The sequence below is a fragment of the Lutra lutra genome, chromosome 6, assembly GCF_902655055.1.
Source record: "Lutra lutra chromosome 6, mLutLut1.2, whole genome shotgun sequence".
NCBI lineage: Eukaryota > Metazoa > Chordata > Mammalia > Carnivora > Mustelidae > Lutra > Lutra lutra.
In genome coordinates, this window is record NC_062283.1 from 66,853,319 (window position 1) to 66,875,382 (window position 22,064).

Sequence of the window (22,064 nt, forward strand, 5' to 3'; positions counted from 1 at the left end):
GAGGTGTCTTCAGGTTTAAGATGAGTTTCTTGTAGGCAACATATAGATGGGTTTTGTTTTTTTATCCATTCTGATACCCTGTGTCTTTTGATTGGGGGCATTTAGCCCATTAACATTCAGGGTAAGTTTTGAGAGATATGAATTTAGTGCCATTGTATTGCCTGTAAAGAGACTGTTATTGTATATTGTCTTTGTTTCTTTCTGATCTACTACTTTAACGGTCTCTCTTTGCTTAGAGGACCCCTTTCAATATTTCCTGTAGAGCTGGTTTGGTATTTGCAAATTCTTTCAGTTTTTGTTTGTCCTGGAAGCTTTTAATCTCTCCTTCTATTTTCAATGATAGCCTAGCTGGATATAGTATTCTTGGCTGCATGTTTTTCTCGTTTAGTACTCTGAATATATCATGCCAGCTCTTTCTGGCCTGCCAGGTCTCTGTGGATAAGTCTGCTGCCAATCTAATATTTTTACCATTGTATGTTACAGACTTCTTTTCCCGGGCTGCTTTCAGGATCTTCTCTTTGTCACTAAGACTTGTATATTTTACTATTAGGTGACAGGGTGTGGACCTATTCTTATTGATTTTGAGGGGGGTTCTCTGAACCTCCTCGATTTTGATGCTTGTTCCCTTTGCCATATTGGGGAAATTCTCTCCAATAATTCTCTCCAATATACCTTCTGCTCCCCTCTCAGTTTCCTCTTCTTCTGGAATCCCAATTATTCTAATGTTGTTTCATCTTATGGTGTCCCTTATCTCTTGAATTCTCCCCTCATGGTCCAGTAGCTGTTTGTCCCTCTTTTGCTCAGCTTCTTTATTCTCTGTCATTTGGTCTTCTATATTGCTAATTCTTTCTTCTGCCTCATTTATCCTAGCAGTGAGAGCCTCCATTTTTGATTGCACCTCATTAATAGCTTTTTTGATTTCAACTTGGTTAGATTTTAGTTCTTTTATTTCTCCAGAAAGGGCTTTTATCTCTCCCGAGAGGGTTTCTCTGATATCTTCCATGCCTTTTTCGAGCCCGGCTAGAACCTTGAGAATCGTCATTCTGAACTCTGGATCTGACATATTACCAATGTCTGTATTGATTAGGTCCCTAGCCTTCAGTAGTGCCTCTTGTTCTTTTTTTTGTGGTGAATTTTTCTGCCTTTCCATTTTGTCCAGATAAGAGTATATGAAGGAGCAAGTAAAATACTAAATGTGTGGCAACAACCCCAGGAAAATATGCTTTAGCCAAATCAGAAGAGATCCTAAATCGTTTGGGGGGAGAAAGTGGATAAAAGAGGTTCAGAAAGAAAAAAAGAAAGAAAGAAACAATTAAAAAAAGAAAACCAATAAAGAAAAAATATAAAAAGGAAAATATATATATATATATATATATATATATTAGATAAACTAGTTAAAAAACGTTAAAAAAGAAAAGGGTAAAAGTTTAAAAAATTTAGCAGAAGACGAGAAAAAAAAATGAAAAAGAAAAATTAAATTAACTGCAAGGCTAAAGAGTCATGGGGAGAAAGCCATGAGTTCCGTGCTTTGCTTTCTCCTCCTCTGGAATTCCGCTGCTCTCCTTGGTATTGAAACTGCACTCCTTGGTAGGTGGACTTGGTCTTGGCTGGGTTTCTTGTTGATTTTCTGGGGGAGGGGCCGGTTGTAGTGATTCTCAAGTGTCTTTGCCCCAGGGAGTTGCACCGCCCTTACCCGGGGCCGGGCTGAGTAATCCGCTCGGGTTTGCTTTCGGGAGCTTTTGTTCCCTGAGTGCTTTTGGTAGAGTTACAGAGGACGGGAATGAAGATGGCGGCCTCCCGGTCTCTGGCCCGGAGGAGCCGAGAGCCCGGGGCCCCACTCCTCAGTGCGCCCTCAGAGAACAGCGCTGATTTACTCCTGTCACCCTGCGTCCGGCCGCGCTCCGAGCTGACCGAGACTGCGACCGGTTCAAGGTAACCCCGAACTTAGAGCTTACTCCTCGGCTCTGTCTCTGTAGCTGGCTTCCCCGTTCTAATACCTCTAAGCTCTGCGACACTCAGACACCCCGATCCTTCTGTGACCCTGCGGGACCTGAGGCCACAGTGACCGCGCATGGGCTTCACCCCGGTTAAGCCTCTGGAGCGATGTCCCTCAGCGGAACAGACTTGTAAAAGTCCTGATTTTGTGCTCCGTTGCTCCGCTGCTTGCCGGGAGCCGGCCCCTCCCCCCGCGGTCTATCTTCCCGTCGCTTTGGATTCACTTCTCCGCCAGTCCTACCTTTCAGAAAGTGGTTGATTTTCTGTTTCTAGATTTGCTGTTCTTCTTCTCTTCGATCTCCGTTGGATTTGTAGGTGTTTGCAATCTTTAGATAAGCTATCTAGCTGATCTCCCGCTACCTGAAGTAGTCTCAGCCTGCTACTTCTCCGCCATCTTGACTCCTCCCCCTAGAGCAGCATTCACGATATTCTGTTTTGCTCTGTCTATTTCTTGGTTAGAGGCAGTTTAGCCAAGGTTGTTGAAAGCAAGGTCTTTGGAACCAGACTGCTTTTTCTCTGACGCTTACTCTCTCAGTAGAGAGAGTAGGCGTTGTAATAATACATATTTCATAGGGTTGTTGTGAAGATTATGAGTTGATTTCTGTAAATCACTTAGAACAGTGTCTGGCACGCAGTTACTATGTTAAGTGTAATGATTTTTTTTTTTTTCCGGTAATGTTGGATGCAGCTTGATTGTAAAGAAACATTATAGTGAAAGTTCATTTACTCATTCAACAAATATTTATTGGGAATCTACTCTGTGCCAAATTCCGTTCTGAGGTGAATCAGTAAACAAAACAAACGCTCTTGTCCTTATGGAGTTAATATTCTAATAGGGAAAGAAAAACAATAAAAGATAAATGTAGTAAATAGCATATTGCATGGTGACAAGTACTATGGAAAAAGAAAATGAAAAAAAAGGGGTAAGTGGAGAGTTACAGTAGTCAGTTGAAGGCCTCATTGGGAAGATGACATTTGAGCAGAGTTAAAAAGATTAGAAGTGGCTGTGGGGAGGGGCACCTGGCTGGCTCAGTTGGTAGAGCCTGCAACTCTTATGATCTCAGGGTCAGGAGTTCAAGCCTCACATTGGGTGTGGAGCCTACTTATGAATAAAGATTTTTAAAAACAGAGAAGAGGAGTGGCTCCAGGCAAAGAGCCTTCCAGCAAAGGCCTAGGTGACCTGCTGAAGATAACAGTGGAGTTGAGTGAGTAGGCAGGAGAAGGGGTGAGTGAGGCAACCAGGGCTAACCATCGAGGGCCCTTGTAGGGACTTTGGCTTTAACTCTGAGTGAAATGGGGAGCCTTCTCAGGGTTTTTGAGTGGAAGAGTGAACTAGATTAACTTTAAAAATTTCCTCAAGAATAGATTTTAGGGGACAAGGTGAGAGAGAAAGGTACCAACAAGTCTGGGTGGGAGGAGGGGTTGATGGGATCAGGGTGCTAACGGATAGTGAGAAGTGTAGAATCAAAGAATTTAGGCAAATTAGCTTTATGTCCAGTTTTAGTATGTGCTGCCTAAGCGAGCATTAGCTTTATGTCCATAAAAGGACAGTTTTGCTGATAGAATTGACAACTAATAGCTTAATGGTATGTGAGGGGACAAAAAACTCATTAAAAGAGTAAAATAAAGACAGGAGTTCCAGGGACCATCTCAATATAGGAAAAGTAGCAGTAAATATACCAGGAGCTCCTATATTACATTGTAAGACAATAATTCATATTTATAGAAATGTCCCTGAATCATGAAAATAAGGAAATTCCACACATTTTTAAAGCAAATAACTAGATAGCTGAGGTTTTGTGTATGCAATAGTAACTGATATTTTTCGGGTAGTTTTAACCACTTGTGTATAGATCCCACTTACCAAAGTTCAAACTTTGTTTTAATCTGCACTAACCAAGAATATGAAGTTAAATTGTATTTGCTGCATTTTGATCTCCCTTCACTGCAATTACAGCATGACTTAATAGGTGCTTTTGTGATTTTCTTCAATGGGTAAAGCCAAGACCTCATTGTGACCTGGATGTCAGGAGCTGCTTTTCCTTTTTTTAGTTCTTGCTGAAACTAAGACCTTCAGGAGTGCAGTACCTGGCTGAGAAAAGCAAGCCAAGTATTCTAGAAACATGTTATTTCTGAGCCAACTGCCTTATATATGATTATAAGCTGTGAATGAAGAATGAAATTATTATATTCATTGAGATCTACTTATTAAGATAATGCCTAAAATAAGAGTACCTTTTGGTCACTTAAAAATTTAACAAAATAGAGGGGTGCCTGGGTGGCTCAGAGGGGTAAGCCTCTGCCTTCGGCTTGGGTCAAGGTCCCAGGGTCCTGGAATTGAGCCCCCCATCAGGCTCTCTGCTCAGCAGGGAGCCTGCTTCCCCCACTCTCTCTGCCTGCCTCTCTGCCTACTTGTGATCTCTCTCTGTGTCAAATAAATAAATAAAATCTTCAAAAAAAATTTAACAAGATAGAAAAATACTTTCTAATGATGCTGAATGAATAAAATACATTTGTGTTTATATGATGTGAGTTCCACGGGAGAGTTCCACGGGAGAGATGTCTATATGTCTGCAAAGGGAGAGTTCAGAATTTTCGGGCCTGTTTGTCAAGCTGTGGGTATAACAGGAAAAAATCTGTTAGGAAGCACAAATGTAGTGAACGGACTCATAGTTTGGAAGGCATCTATGGTAGAAAGAGACCTGAACTTAGAAGACAATTTAATCACCTCAGGTGTATTTCTCATCTATAAAATGGGGATATTAATACCTATAAATAGTAATGCTTCATAGTTTCTGTACCAAATGATGGCAAAGTATTATTAATGCCATTAATAATCTTAACTCCATGAATTAAAATACCTTCTTCTGGTCATGTCAAGCCTTTTGTTTCCTGATTTGTAAATTGGACAGTTTCACAGTGGTGTTAGAGACAGTAACTTTCTTTTTTTTTTTTTAAAGATTTTCTTTATTGGGGCACCTGGGTGGCTCAGTGGGTTAAGCCGCTGCCTTCAGCTCAGGTCATGATCTTAGGGTCCTGGGATCGAGTCCCGCATCAGGCTCTCTGCTCAGCAGGAAGCCTGCTTCCCTTTCTCTCTCTCTCTGCCTGCCTCTCTGCCTACTTGTGATCTGTCTCTGTCAAATAAATAAATAAAAATCTTAAAAAAAAAAAAGATTTTCTTTATTTATTTGACAGGGTGAGACAACAAGAGAAAGAACACAAACAGGAGTGGGAGAGGGAGAAGCAGGTTTCCTGCCGAGCAGGGAGCCTGATGTGGGGCTTGATCCCAGAACTCTGAGATCATGACCTGAGCCGAAGGCAGACACTTAACAACTGAACCACCCAGGTGTCCCGAGACAGTAACTTTTTAAGCTTTCAGTTATTTTAGTAGTCTAGGATCTTGTGAGTAACTTCTTGCTATGGTTACCAATAGTTTTGGAAAGGCATTTTATGCATTCATTTAGCACATTTTACAGTAATTAAATTCTTTATTTGTAACATCAGTTTCTCATTTTGGGTTGTCCAAAAGCAGACTGGACGTATTTGGTTGTAAGTAGTTTATTTGGCAGGCTCTTAGAGAATGCAATAAAGAGTATGTGGAAGTGGATTACCCATGAGGGTGACTGGACTGTCATCCTGCAGGGACGTCTCTGCATGACTGGGTGGAACATGCTGTGGAATTGTCCCACTAAGGGCCAGGGGAGCCAGGGTTTTTATCCACTGTCAGTTATTTGGAGGGTGTGAACCACCTCCCTGGCCCTTTGGGCCTGCCCCACACAGGGGCCTGCTCTCATGACCAGAAGCATCCTTGGGCAGAGACCTGTAGGCAGTGTAAGTGGTAGGTGTGGGGACTAAGCAAGGCTGAGGGGACAAAGTTGCTTTCTTCTGAATCATTGTGTTACAGAGGCAGACTGTATCCTCCAGTGGAAAGCTTGATTAACGTTGGTAACAAGTGCCAGACATCACACCTGTTTGATATGTGCTCTTTCTCCTTAGGATTTTCTGTTGCAGCAGACCATGCTACGAATTAAGGATCCTAAGAAGTCATTGGATTTTTATACTAGAATTCTTGGAATGACGTAAGTAAACTATTTACTGGCGCCTGTAATGTTTAAATGCATAACTTTGCAAATACTGGAATTGTTTCCAGATCCGTTTAAAAAATGGATTAAGCTTTTCTTCAGAAATCACAGAAGTCCTTTTGGCCAGGTGTCTGGACTGGGCTCACTGGCCGAGTACTTGGGTGTTCTCTCCCTCCCTTCTCTCTGAGAGTTGTTTGATCCTTAGTATGTTCAGATCCTTTTAATGTTACAGCCTCTTATTTACTTTGGAAAAGATAGAGTTATAAAAATGCATTACTTAGAAAATGAATGAGTTTGCCTAAAATTGGCCACCTGTCTCATTTTTATGGGATGTATTCTCTTTTCCTGAATAGGTAGTATCCACTGATCTTGCAGTCCTCAAAGCATATTTGTTTATTTTTCTTGATTAGTTTCCCTGAATAACATGAGGGGTTTTTCTTTGTTTTTGACAATATAGATACTTAAAGAATAAAATGATTTTGAATTGACTGCCTGGATAGCCTCCATTGACACTGAGAGAAAAATTCAAGTAATACAGTATATGTTTGTTTAGAAAATCTGACCGGTTCAGAAAAATATAAAATAAAAGCATTCGCCTCCTTTTCCCAGTCCTTGTCCTCAATGATAACTGCTGTTAGCAGTTTGTTATAGTTCTTTCCAGAAAAAGTAGTTTAGCAAATGTTTACAGCATATGTAAAAGACAGAGTAAAACAAATACATTGAACACTCAGTATTTGCCAGACAGTTTACATGTTTTTCATTCAGTCTCCACAGTAGCTCACAAAACTGTTTATATTCCCCATTTTACAGATGAAGGAAGAAGCCAGAGTTTAAAGACATTAAGTTACTGGCCCCAAATGCCACAATGGGCACGTGGTAGAGGGGGAATTCAAATACAGATCTGATTGGCTCCAGTGTTGACCTTGTTTTTCAAGAGCCCCCAAATGGGGTGCAACTTGACATTATACTGAAAGATATGCTCGCTGAGAAAAGCGGGTTACAACAGGTTCATTTGCTCTAGTTCCCACCTGATTGGTGTGCAAGGCTTGTGCAGTCTGCTTTAGTAGGTGCAGAGATAGTTTTCATGACCTTATTATAAACATGTTTGCGTAAATCTTACTTGTGGGAAGTAAGTGCTGGGTCTCAGTGGGCCAAGGTGTATTACATAGCAGTGATAATTAAAAGAGCTTAGAAACCTTCCATTTGCTAGATAGGCTTCAACCATTCTCTCTTATTGATTAAAAATAAGGTTATCTTTGAGCATTTAGTCCTCAATAATCTAAATGAAATTGTATTGTGTCCATCCTCATTCTACCCTACTCCTTGCAGAATAATGGTATACTTTTTAAATTTATTTATAGGCCATGACTTGAACTATCTTTTTGGCCGTGGGAGGGGCTGAGGGCGAGGAAGAGAGAGGGACAGTCTTAAGCAGGCTCCATGCCCAGTGTGGAGCCCAGTGCAGGGTTCCATCTTCTGATTGTGAGATCATGACCTGAGCTGAAATCAAGAGTTAGACGCTTAACTGACTGAGCTACCCAGGCACCTCTTCAACCATCTTTTTTTTTTTTTTTTTAAGAATTTATTTATTTATATGACAGAGATCACAAGTAGGCAGAGAGGCAGGCAGAGAGAGAGAGAGGAGGAAGCAGGCTCCCTGCTGAGCAGAGAGCCCAATGCAGGACTCAACCCCAGGACCAGGAGATCATGACATGAGCCGAAGGCAGAGGCTTAACCCACTGAGCCACTCAGGCACCCTTCAACCATCTTTTTGAAAACTTTAGGATGGTAGTTCATTCACTCTTCGTCTCTTCTCAGTCTCTTCCTTTCCACTGGCTCTTTTCCCTCAACCTACAAACAAGCTGAAATCTTTATTCTAGCATAATTCTTTCCCTCTGCTCTCTTTCCCATCATCATCCATCATCTATGTAGGTCAACCATCCTTGCTCACCTTCCCTCATCTCCATCAGGGCCGTATGGCATCTGCTGCCCCATGCTGCTGAAACTGCCCTCGGGACCTCTCCATGTCTAGTCACCTGTTTACAATCTCAATATTGTATGACCTTTCTGTAGTATTTCATATGGTTAACCACTGTATCGTTGACATTCACATCTTTTGTGACATTCATCTGTCCTTCCTTCTCTCTTACCACCTATCCTCACTTCCTTTTCCTAGGAGTTTTGGCATAATAAGATATTTGACTTAACTGAATGTCATATATCTGAAAGAACAATAAGGAAATGCATCATATTTTTTACCAAAAATGGACAAAATTTTCTTTGAAGATACCTTTGCCACTTAAACAAGTACCATAATTCCAGCTAAATTTCATTATGTTTGAAGAATTATAAAAGTTTGTTTTGTGAAAACTTTTTTATTTCACTGATATTTACAGATGAATTTTTTTAATGAGATATTTTCATTGATTTCCTACTGCTCTTCCTATTAAATGGGTTTCATATTATTCTTAGTAAAACTTGAATATTGTCATGTTGATTTTAATATGAGTCAGCCTTTCCTGTTGTTAATTGATTTTGGCTTGTTGTTTAATTTCAGGCTACTCCAAAAATTAGATTTTCCCACTATGAAATTCTCACTCTATTTCTTGGCTTATGAGGAAAAGAATGACATCCCAAAAGATAAAGATGAAAAAATAGCATGGGTATTCTCCAGGAAAGCTACACTTGAACTGACACAGTGAGTATCAGTTTTTATCTTTCTGTATAGTCTGCATTTTTATAAACCTTTTTTCCTTACTTACAAGCTTAATTCAAACCAGGTCTGCCTAATCACTTTGCATTTGTAGCAGCTTGAGTCTTTAAGGTCTTTGTAATTCCGGCATTTTAGGAATGCTGTTTTATTCTTTATGTTGTTTCTGTGTCCTTTGGAACAACTAGCAAAAGAGCATTTACTTCAGGATTTTTGATTTAGTGTGTCCCTGATTCAAAACAGCTCTGGAATCAGACAGACCTAGACATGAGTGTTGGCTCTGATGAGACAGCTCTGTGACCCTGAACACGTTGTCTCCTCCTTTGGTGGCAGTCTCATTCATGAAATGGAGACTCAACTCTTAGCCCATGGAGCTGTTTGGAAGATATTTTAATGAGATCAAATAAATAAATAGATCAAATAGACTCAATAGATCTATTTGATCAAATAGATGAAATCAAATAAATAGCCTCTATAAAGTATAATAAATGACAGTTGCTACTGTTATCGTTATTGTTATCCAGATGCCTGGTTTTATTGTCTCCTTAGTCTAATTAAAATCACATTTTCCCATTTGCCTTTTCTATAGTTGAAACCTAAATATTTACAGTAGCAAAGATGAAACCAAGCATATGAAGTCGCATACATACATGCCAAGATTTCAAAGAGATTATTGCAGCAGAATATCTGTTCTACAGGTCACTTGTAATTCTGTTTTCCCTCCTTTTGTAGCAATTGGGGCACAGAAGATGATGAGACCCAGAGTTACCACAGTGGCAACTCAGACCCTCGAGGATTCGGTATGTTGGCCTGTTCCCGTGTTATATACATGGATTTGTGTGATTTGTGCGTTGGGCACTTTTTAAGAATAATCAGCTTCTTCGTGTGGTATTGTCTTTCTGTGACTGACTTGTTTCGCATGGCATTGTGCTTGTAGATCTTTGTCTATGTTGTTGCAAATGGCAGAATTTCACTTTTCCATTGTATGTATATGTATTAATATTGATGGACAATTGGGTTATTTCCAAAATTTGGCTGTTGTAAGTAATTTTGCAATAAACATAAAGGTACATATGTGTTTTTGGAAAAAAGAATAATCAACCTCTTAGGAGTATGGCTGTTTTATTTTTCCATAAAAATTTTATTTAGGAGTTAATTTCATAGTCTCCATCTAAACCCTACATTTACTCTCACAATGATTTCACTTCTCAGTCTCAGGAGTATATTTCCAGTAGACTTTTTAATTTAAAAAACTAAAACCAAGGTTGCTAATAATCCCCCTTTCTGTTAGCATACACTTCTACCCTGATCTAGAATCTCTCAGTCAAGATAACAGGATTGCAGACTTAAATTGGCTGCTATATAGTCAGTGGCCCCAGCAAACCTATTAAATATGAGTAAATGACTACTCTTTCTCCATAGTTATTCTTAACAGATTGAACTATACGTGAGCCCAATATTGGGCTTATTTGAGATAATGTATAAGTCCGAGCTACTAATTAGCTTATTATACGCAGCCAGTTAGACTTAGAGTCTTGTTTTTTAATACAAGTTTTGAACTTTATTTGATTCAGTCAGTTTTCAGGTGCCTTATGTTTTGAAACAAACTCGTTTTGGAAGCTAGTTGTGGCCCTTGGATACCCTGCAGTAATTATTTCTTCCTTCTGCCCACCTTGTTTGGGGGTGGCCACCGAAGGTCACATTGGAATTGCTGTTCCTGATGTACATGGTGCTTGTAAAAGATTTGAAGAACTGGGAGTCAAATTTGTGAAGAGACCTGATGATGGTAAGTCTGCTGCTTGCTTTCTCCTGGCCTCTCCTCAGTTAACTAATGTACATGAAGCAATCACAGAGAGTACCGTTGTAGTAGATCCGTCTGCTTGCAAGTAACTTTGAGGAAGTCTGCTTCAGCCAGCTTAAGGAAAACAAAAGAATTCTTGGAAAAATACCTGGGTATCTTAGGGAACTAAAACAGCAAGTAAGGTGGCTTCACAGGGGACTAGACACAGTCTGGAGAGCCGTCAGAAACCTGGGCTCTCTCCCTACCCTTTGACCTTACCATATTCTCTCACTGGCCACTGATTCTCACTATTTCAGGGTGTACCTAGCCACCCCAAAATAAGTTCCTTAAGGCCCATGTTAATCTGATTTTAATATAAATACACCACATCTCCTTAGTAAATGGCTGGTATTTCATTTTTATTCTTCTATAACCATTGCATGTCCTTATGTTTTAGGTATCTGTCTAGAAATAGTAATGTACATATCTAGATTTTATTGGATTTATATGTATTGTAACTATTCTACTTAGATCTGTTTCTGCCAGCATATTAATTCAATTTTTATTTGAAGCATTTCACATTTCATTTTAATCCTTTTTTTTTCAATTAAGAGATTTGGTATCCAGGGGCGCCTGGGTTGCTCAGTCGTTCAGCGTCTGCCTCCGGCTCGGGACGTGATCCCAGGGTGCTGGGATCGAGCCCCGCATCAGGCTCCCTGCTCAGCGGGAAGCCTGCTTCTCCCTCTCCCACTTCCCCTCTTTGTGTTTCCTCTCTTTCTGTGTCTCTCTCTGTCAAATAAATAGATAAAATCTTAAAAAAAAAATAAAAAGAGATTTGATATCCAGATACCCTCCCAGACCAGGATATTACTGATTTATTTTTCCTTTTTATTTGGCCTTGGCTTTTATTTATTTATTTCGTATTTTTAAGTTATCTTTGCACCCAGCCTGGGGCTCAGTCTTAAAATCCTGAGATCAAGAGTTGCATGCTCTACCAACTGAGCCAGCCAGGTACCCTTGGCCTTGGCTTTTTTTTTTTTTTTTCTTTAATATATATATCAAAGTCCTTTTCTCTGTGTAGCTCTTAGAGCATCTTTTGGGTTTTTCTGTCCCTCTATTAAGTATCTCAACCAAAACTGTTTTCAGAGGGTTTTTTGTGAGGCAAAACTTTTGAAGCTTTGTAAGCCTCAGACCCATGTCTTTGTATCTGAATGACAGTTTTATTGAATATAAAATCTTAGGTTTATTTTCTTTTGATCTTGAAAATACAACTCCATGGTCTTATTTTTCTATCCAATGTTGCTATTGAAAAATCGGCTGATTCAGGTTATCTTCTGTTTCACTCTGGATGCTTTTGTTATATGTGTTATTTCTTTTTTCTTATTCTAGGAGATTTCCTCACACTAGCATACCAGTTAGCTAATCTTTCCTCTTTTTCCTATCCGTTCTGATAGTCATCTTTTGTGTTCTCATCTATTGTACTCTGAATTTCAGCTATAATGATTTTGATCCCTAGTTTTTGCTCAGTTCCTTAAACATTTTCTTGTTCTTGTTTCATATTGGTAATAGTTCATACCATTCATCACTTTTACATGTTTTAATAGCTCTTGGGCCATTGGTTTAATATTTGTTCTTCTATTTGAATCTGTCATCCACTGTTTGTTTTATGGTTATGTTCCTCAAATTCTTGTCACTTTGATACCTGAGGAGTTGTTGTCATTGCAACTATTACTATTCTGGTGCATCAGGCAGTGTGAATGGGGGGAGGCTAGACCCCAGTCTTTAACAGCCCCCATGCTCTCAGGAAGATGGGCCCCGCAGAGATCCCTAGGCACCTGACAAGAGTTAAATCCTTGCATTCTGCACAACACCTCTTCAGTCACATCTTCTTCCTCTCTGTCCCTCAGAGAGGAAGCAGGAGACCCTTCTTCTGAGGTGGTCATTCCCTAACTGTGATTGTGTGGAAAGTGAAGGCTGGGGAGATCAGTTGGTTTTCACCTGTTTCTGTCAGTTTCTCAAGGGCAGAAGTCTTCTGTACTACCCTTACTTACTCCTGAGGGCATCTGAACCTGTCGTTTGAACCTCCCCTAATGTGGGGGCAGGAGCTGATGCCCAAGACACTGGGAGGAGCAAGAGCCAAACTAACAAAACCCCTTCTGTTTATTTTCCCACAGCCATGATAGACTGCCTTCTGGTCCAGGCCAAAACGATCCATTTCCACATGGACCAGGTTAAAACAGTTACCCCAATCCACTTCTTCCTCTCCCCAGTCACCACCCTAGTTCTCATTTTTTTTCCCTTCCATTTTCCATATATGTTCCTCTGGGGTTGATCTTGGGAAAAAGAGCCAGAGAGAGATAGGAGTCAGACTAATTTAGCATCTTGGTCCCAAAATAGTTGCTGAGGTCACATTTTTCCATTTAAGCAAACAACTCTACTATTAGGCCAACTAGCCTCTCAATCCCAGTTATGAATTCCTAGGAGAAAGACTGACAGAGCTTGAGTGACCTAGAATAGTGTTTAAAGAAGTCATTAGGACCCAAGCCTCTGGGTCTTTCGGCTGTGTGGGTATGCCATGCTACCTGCTCAAACACCTGTTTTCTTTTCCTCTTTAAAGTTGAACAATCTTGGGGTGCCTGGGTGGCTCATTCAGTTAAGCTTCTGACTCTTGGTTTGGGCTTAGGTCATGATCTCAGAGTCCTGAGATTGAGCCCCACATTCGGCTCTGTGCTCAGCATGGAGTCTGCTTAAGATCTCCCTCTCCCACTGCCCCTCCCCTGCTTACGCACTCTGTCTCTCAAATAATAAATAAAATCTTTTATTTTATTTACGTATTTGACAGAGAGAGAACACAAGCAGGCGGAGTAGCAGGCAGAGGGAGAGGCAGAAGCAGGCTTCCTGCTGAGTAAGGAGCCTGACACAAGGCTTGATCCCAGCACCCTGGGATCATGACCTGAGTCAAAGGCAGTTGCTTAACCAACTGAGCCACCCAGGTGCCCCTCAAATAATAAATAAAATCTTAATAAAATAAGACAATCTCTGTGATTACTCAACGGGTAGCATGAACTATATCATGAAGGTGAAGTAAAAATCTGGTGCCTAAAACTGCAGCCAGTTACAGAGTTTCTTTCAGGAGAGTTGGTTCCCAGCTGTGTGTAGAAGGTAACTATGTTAGTCATTCTGAAATGCATGCATTTGGGCAACGCTGACAATAGAATTGTCTAAAATTAAAACTATAAGCAAAATAATGTAGTTTTTAAAATGCAAATTAAAATTTGGATTAATAAAAAATGTTCTTAATTTTAAATTTTTAAAAAGTCTCTTTTATAATTAAATTCATTTCATCTTACAGGTAAAATGAAAGGTCTGGCATTTATTCAAGATCCCGATGGCTACTGGATTGAAATTTTGAATCCTAACAAAATGACAACCATTATTTAGTTCTGTGAGAATACTGCTTTGTGATTTCAGTGAAGACCTTGTGGGAGGTAAAAAAGGAAATGGTGTAATTCAAGATAGACAACAGAAACATCTAGGACTGAAGAATCATTGTCCCAATTCAGATTATTCTGAAGTCCATTCCCCTTTTCTATTTCAGCCTATGTTTTTCACCTAATAATTCAGTCATTGTGGTTTTAAAGTAGTGCTTTGTCTTATGTCCTTGAATGTAGTTAAATAACTTTACTTTTTTTATGTAATAATTAGAACAGTTCCCTTCAGAGGCTGCATTTGTCTTCTTTCTCCTATATATGATTTCTCAACAAGTCTGCCTTTGAATCATCATTCTCCAAAAAAAAAAAAAAATTAACAAGTTTTTGTTGTGTTTACCTTCTGGGGTTTCAGTTCCTCAGAAATACCTTTTCACAACGAAAAGTAAAGAACACTGAACAAAAATGAAACTTCATGTATCCTTCAAATAGTATAAAGTGTTTATTTCACAAAAGAGAAGGTAGTCTTGGGAGCAAGTCAGAATCAGACTGACAAGGATGTTGATAAAAAAGCTAATTTCTTCTTACTTACAAAGTACTTTCTAAGCTCAAGGACTAACCTCTTTATTTGGGGATGAGGCGGTAGATGGGAAGAATATTTACTGGTGTGCAGGGACTGGGCTAGGCTGTCACTGTATCTCATTTAATCCTCCCAGCTATCCTCTATCCTGTGAGAAAGAAGGCAGGCTAGACATGGAAAATAACTTTAATGAATTAAGGCAGTATTATAAATGGGCTCAAATACTTGAGACCTGATTCTCATTTTTAGTATTAAGATTGTACTTCAAAAATTAGTACCTCACAAGACCTCCTCCACTCACCTCTGCTGTGAAAACCGTCAGTGAGTTTGAATGTTGTCCTCTCAGCATTAGGGCCCGAGCACCAGGATGAGGGAAGGAGCGGCGGAGGAAGTCTGTAGTAGACAGTGGTTCTGGGGACACCTGCTTATCCCTGGGCAAGCCATGCCTGTGTTACTTCATTACTCGAAGAGCCCCTTCCCTAATGTCTTTCTGATGTCAGTAATCATTTAGGATAAATGATGTTCAGCAAAAACATTACTTAGTTATCAGGAATCAGCTCAGTGGTCTTCCTTGCCACGATTGATATTTGATGGGTTTTAAAAAAATCAAACCGATTTTGACAATCTCGTGGCCCAGAGAAACAAAAACATCTGGTTGGTGGTTTACCTAACATTTAGATTTTCTGTAGACTCTAGCGGAAGACCTTTGGATAGGCTGTGCTGACTGCTGTTTCCCCTGCTAGAAGCACTTGACATTTCCTTTTTGGGTGGAATGGATTATGTGAGCAATTCAAACAAAGAGCAGTACTTACAGACTGAAAGAAAATAAATTTTCAGATAAGACTGTGTTTAATTTGTGAACTGACCAGCAAATTCTTTTTAAAAAGGCCAGCAGTGGGGCACCTGGGTGGCTTAGTTGGTTGGGCATCGGACTCTGGGTTTCAGCTCAGGTCCTGAGCTCATGGGCCCTGGGATTGAGCCCCAAGTGACCTCCACACACAGTGGGGCGTCTGCTTTAAGATTCTTTCCCTCTGCCCCTCCCCCTACTTTCATATGCCCCCCCCCCTCTTTCTCTCTCTATCTCATACATAAATCTTGAGAAAGAAAAAGAAAAAAAGCCTGCAATGATTTGAAAGGGCTTGCAGGTTCATCTGAGCTGGAAAACTGTAATTCTGTCTGTCCTGCAAAGCAGATAGTTTCTATGGATAAGTAAGTGTAGAAAAGGTGGGAAGAGTAAATAAGGATAAAGGAATATGGTAGAAAAGGTACAAAGAAGAAAGTCCAAATATCAAAAGGTGAGTTGTGGGAACCAGTGAAGACCAGTTTCACATGCTAGGTACTGGAATTATCAAATGGGAAGGTGATTAGATTCATAAATCTTTTGAACCTTATTTCTGTGGGAAAAAAGCTTTCTCTACTTGCTAAGTAAAAATGTGTCAAAAGACAGGCCTTGCTTATTCCTTAAATTCATCTCTGTGCATTGAAAGGATGTATATTCTATCACCAGGTGCGGGACTGGGACAAATGACTTATTTCCCAATTAACTTATCCAGAAGTAGTGATATGAAAGAGTGCAGGAGAGCACAAGGTTTTCTCATTTTCCACTACTGGACCACAAGACGGGAACTTACTGTCAATGTAAAATCAGTCTCCCGTGAGCCCTTCACAGCTAAGCCTGGGACTCAGTTACAATACGGTGGTTTGAATGAGGCGCTGATGGCTGAGAGAATTACTGTGGCTTCCTTACGTCGCAGTCTGAGCAGGACTGCATACAGTGTGTACACATACTTAGCAACACAACTGCTTGTGAAAAGGGTTATATTAGGACGCTTGCTGCTGGTCATGAGAAAAGACCCAATTCTATGGGTTCATAGAGGGTTCAGAGATCTCAAGAACCTTGGTTTCCTTCCTTCCCACCCTGTCATTCTCAGCATTTTCTTTCTGGGCTAATAGTGCTCATGATCAGAGATGCCTACCATGATTTCCAGGTGTCATGAATAATCCAACAATGTCCAGTGAAAGAAAAGAACATCTGTTCCTCCTGTGCTTTTAGGGACTATAAAAGCCTTCCCAAAGCTCCTCAGTGGAATTCCCCTTGTGTCTTGACAACATTGGACACTTGCCCATGTCTAATCACTGGCACAGGGAATGAGACCACTCTGGCTTAAAGAGGTCATATTTACTCTAGTTGCCTGCCTGAGGGTGGGCACTGGATCAGAACTGAGACTGCCAAAATGGAGGAGCAAACAAGGGCTTCTGAGCAGGCATAAACAGACTGAAACAAGGTGAAATGAAATGTTGAGAACCTGTAAGAAACCAGACATTTTCTGCCCTTGAAGAGCTTGGTCAAATATTGGGGTTCTCAACCTATCAGGCTTAGCAGACCCTTTTTACTACAAGATGGGAATATTCGTAACCTCGATCATACCCACTATCCTAAAATGAAATTCATACATAACTCACCCATATACACAATTTCAGAAAGGGTCAGTCCAGTGCCTTTACTGTAATGTAGAGTAGAGATGAAATCAATTTGTAATAAAACATGCATTTCAATATATAAATGCCCAGATACTACTACACTAGAAAACAATGAAGTAGGTGCTTGCTCTTAAATATAGAAGTAAAACTGTTCAGTCAAGTGCTGTTAATGCCGCCGGATATTTTAAAGACTGAATTCATGTTTCCTGAAGAGCTATAAGGTTACATATAGTGCGTACTGGTAACAGGTATGTTTTACTGGCCACTCAAAACACATGAATAGCATTTACTGTTGAAAATGTCCTTTTCCAAAATGGCGATCAAATTCTTGCTGACATTTTGAAGAAAAGAACAGTATTCCTTCTGTTAGCAGGACAATTTGTCTGTAGTGAATATTAAAATTATATAAGTAACAAAATAGCTGTTCTAGGCTCAGATAATAAAAAGGTGGCTTTATAATAATTTTATTGAATATTGACATTGTATAAGTTTAATGTGTACATTTGATACATTTATATATTGAAATATGATTACTAGAGTTAGCTAACACTAGATAGATAGAGACCTCTATCATGTCTCATAAATACCATTTCTTTTGGGGTACCTTGGTGGCTCAGTTGGCTAAGCGTTTGACTTGGTTTCAGCTTGGGTTGTGAGCTCAGGGTGAGATCTAGCCCCATGTCCGGCTCTGTGTTCAGCGGGGAGTCTACTTGAGATGATCTTCCTCTCTCTCCACCCTCCCCGACTTGCATGTGTACACCTTCTCTCTCTCTCGCTCTAATAATCCTAAAAAAAATTTTTTTGTGGAAACAATTAAGATCTAGTCTCTTAGTGACTCTGAAGTTTATAATACAATATTGTTGCCTGTAATCACTATCCTGTGCATTAGATATCCAGAACTTACCTACTAGTTGAAAATTGTAGTTTACATTTTTAAAAATTTTTAAATAGTTTTAGGTTTATAGAAATGATGCTAAGTTTCCATATAGCTCAGACCCAGTTTCCTTTATTTTTAAAATCTTACATTAGTATGCTGTATTTGTTACCACTAATGAAACTACATTGATGCATTATTATTAATCAAAGTCTGCACTTTATTCAAATTTTCTTAGTTTTAAGCTACTTTACTTTGTCTGTTACAGGATCCCATCCAGGATACCACATTCTATTTAGTTGTCAGTTCTTAGACTCCTGTAGAATGTGATCTTTTGTAGACTTTCCTTGTTTTCCTTGTTCTTTGGTTGTTTTGAGGAATGCTGACTAGTCAGTGTTTCTCAGTTGGGATTTTATTAATATGAATTTTTTTTATCATGATGAAACTGGGATTATGGTTTTTTTAGGAGAAAGTCTATAGAGGTAAAGTGACCTTCTCATCACATCTGATCAAAGTGCACATTACCAACACGATCTATCACTGATGATGGAAATCTTGATTACTTGGCTGAGGTGACTTTTGTTTTTTCTCCACTAATGAACACTGATCATTCTGCAGCTCTTACATCACATGAGACCATGGGAAACTAAGCCCTGAGGTTTATATATGGTCCCACCTATTATGAGGTTAATCTCCACCTACCCCCTTTCCATACTGTGCTCTGAGAGGAAGTCAGTTATGTGAAGCTCACCTTCTTGAGGGGAAAAGCAAGCTTTTACCTATATGAATACTCAGACTTTCCAAAGTTGTGCAGACCCTGACAGGATGTCTTAAAACCCTGTCCCTGGTCCACTAAGGACCAGTTGTGAAGCCCAGCCAAAAATGCCCCCAAGAGTTTCCAAAACTACCCCTAGGGGTCAGTAATGCCCTATGAAGAACCACTGGTCTAAGATCTCAAATCCTAGTTTCTTTAAAGTGGAGTGTGACCTTAAAGCATTTGCAAAGGAATCTAAATTCAGAATCCAGTTACATCGTTTCCTCCTTATTTACATGGCTTTTTTTTTTGCCTCTAATTCAGGTGCAATTTATTTTAGCAATTTGTCTTTGAGAGTTCTTTAGAACATTCAACTTTCCTTTTACATAAACTTTGTTGCTTATATTCATTTTGTATTTTATTTAAAATTATTTTATTTAAAAGTATTTTAATTTATTTAATAATAAAATAATAAAAATAAATAATAAAAAATATTTTATTTAAAATTAATTTATTTCAGAGAGCACATGTGAGAAGGGGGAGGGGCAGAGAGGAAGAAAAAGAATCTCAAGCAGACTCTGTGCTGAGTGCAGAGCCGCATGTGGGGCTTGATCCCAGAGATGACCTGAGCTGAAATCAAGAGTCGGTTGCCTAACCTACTGAGCCACTCAGATGCCCCTGTATTTTAAATTGAAGTCCAAAATTGGACCACAAATCTATGGTACATGGGAGCACCAGCGCCACCCTGTGTTTATTTGAGAGAGTGCTAGTCAATACATTATGGAAAACCAACATAGTGTAATCATCTCACCAGTATACTGAACAGCCTCACTTCTCCCAAGGGTGGTCCCTGGGACCTGAAGCATCAGCATCACTGGACAGCTAGTTAAAAATTAAGATCTTCAGGCTTCACCTGAATGAGAAGCCTTATTTTCAAAGGATATCCAAGAAATTAGCATATAGAATGTATGAGAAGCACTATTATACAGACTCCTTTCTAAAGCCACTAACATCAGAGAATTATATTCCCCAAAATATGAATTATTTTCTCCCACTATTATAAATATAGTAAAACATTCATTATTTGTAGCAATGAATGTAAGGAATGTGTATCTAATTTACAAACTCAGAGGTATAAGAAATGGAGTTTTTATTCTAACTGCACATAATTTAAAAGCCCCATTTTCTGAGGGGGTAGGTAGAAACTAAATCTCAATAAATTCAGGATCTCTCCTGCTGCTTTTCTCTGAGGTAAAATATTAACTTCCTGTAATGTCTAGAAGGTTGGAGGAATGTGAGCATTTGATCTTCCACAGGAGAACCATTCTATTGGCCTTTGCTGAAATGCCAAGTCTCCTATTTGGTCCTTTGTTACAGATCTATGGGCTTGCTGTTAGACCATCCTTCATTCTGGTCTGTCACCTCCCTTGCTACTTCATTCTATTTCCATGCCATGTCAGCTGTTTCCATTCTGCTATTTCCATGTTATGTCAAGGAACTCTTTGGGCCTAAGAGTTCTCCTATATAATGTTTACCCAGGGAACACTGATCATTCTGCAGCTCTTATATCACATGAGACCATGGGAAACTAAGTCCTGAGGTTTATAAACGGGTCCCACCTATTAGACATCCATCGCAGTCATTTCTTCAGGGATATTCCTGACTTCAGGGTTTCTACTTGGGAAACCAAATTCAGGGCCCTTTTCCATTCAGAAGGTTGGGCCTCTTCATGGGGATTCACCAGGTCTCAGAGCTCTCCCTCCACACAACTCAAAGCACAAAGGTTTTAGATTTTTGAAACTCAAAGCCCCTTTTCTTTTATAACATCTCTAAGGCCTGTGTTCTAGATGCCTGAATAGAGAAGGGCCATGGGTCACAGAAATGTAGGGAGAAAAGTTAGTATTTAAAATATCATGCCACATGAATAATAGGATATATGTCCTTCAAGTCTGTATATAGGATTTATAAATCCTATAAGGATTTCTATCCCATTATTATATTATTGTAGTGTGCTCAATATGACTGGGGGCACACAATCAATGATATTAAGTGTTCCCATTGAACCAGAAGGCTGGAAGTATGAGACAGGGATCCTGTACTCAGAATATTATAATTTGTGGAGAAAAACTGCACAAAACAACAGCACAACAGCAAAGCAAAATATCAAGAGTTAAATGGGTTTAAAGGCAATAATAACTACTCTATGTGGGACTTTTAGTGGCAAGTTATAACACCCTTAAATCAGTGTTTCCCTTTTGGGAACAAGGACCTCTAGACAAGCCAGGACTAGAGTTGTGGGGATAGAAGGCAAAGATGCCCCCATGTGAATAACTAAGCAATGGTGGTAGGCAGGGGCTGCTCACATTTCCACCCCTTGGTTCCTAAACCCATGATGCTTGATTTAGGTATGTGCCCTGGCAGATGGCATCATGTCATTACAGGGTTATATCTCCAAGCTGACACCTCAGCTACCCCTTCAGAAGAGCATCTCATCACACTCCCACGCTTCTCATCTCTCCATATCAAATTTAAACTGGTTCAAGCACTCACATGCCATTTATGTAGGAAGTTCAACATCACTCTATTGGTGGTGCAGCATGTGACAGGTCTAGCAGGTTCCCTGCCCTGTGGCCACTACCACACCTCCTTTGCTGTAAAATGGACCCTTCGGCTGCCATCACCATGAGAAAAACATGCTCCAGGCAGCCATTGCCCTTCTAGCCTAGATCCAATCATGCGACACATGGAGCAGGGCCATCCCAGGTCTCTCAAAGCCTGAAACAGAGTGACCTTAACTGATCTGCATGAGCAAGAAATAAGTGCTTATTCTAGGCTACTGAGATTTTGTGGCTGTTTGTTATGTAGCATTTTTGTGGCAATAACTGATTGGCACACATTTATATCTTTACCTCTTTACATTTATACCTTTACCTTGAAAATTTCTTAGTTTATCTTGTTCTTTTTTTCTAACTTCTTAAGTGGAATAATTACTTATTAATACTATTTTTAAACCTCAAAAGTGCATTTAAAAAATTAGGTTTTCCTGACAATACAAACAAATGGAAAGATATTCCATGTTCATGGATTAGATAAACAAATATTGTTAAAATATCCATGTTACCCAAAACAATTCATAGATTTAATGGAATCTTTATCAAAACACCAACAGATTTTACCCAGAACTGGAACAAATAATCCTAAAATGTGTATGGAACCACAAAGGACTCCAAATAGCCAAAGCAATCTTGAAAAAGGACAAAACTTAAGGTATTATAATCCCAGATTTCAAGATATACCACAGCGTGGTACTGGTACAACAACAGACACATAGACCTATAGAAGAGAATAAAGAATCCAGAAATAAACCCATGATTATATGG

The 22,064-nt window shown here is 39.6% G+C and overlaps 1 protein-coding gene across 1 annotated transcript in view; it reads left to right on the forward strand.

Moving 5' to 3' along the window:
- Nucleotides 1-15,423, forward strand: part of GLO1 (glyoxalase I) — a 32,055-nt gene extending 16,632 nt beyond the window's left edge. Inside the window, exons 2-6 of the mRNA XM_047735020.1 lie at nt 5,992-6,074; nt 8,635-8,775; nt 9,520-9,587; nt 10,484-10,573; nt 13,920-15,423. Coding sequence (XP_047590976.1) covers nt 5,992-6,074; nt 8,635-8,775; nt 9,520-9,587; nt 10,484-10,573; nt 13,920-14,008 — 471 coding nt within the window. The 3' untranslated portion in view covers nt 14,009-15,423. The remainder of the gene's footprint in view (nt 1-5,991; nt 6,075-8,634; nt 8,776-9,519; nt 9,588-10,483; nt 10,574-13,919) is intronic.
- The last annotated feature ends 6,641 nt before the right edge of the window (nt 15,424-22,064 follow it).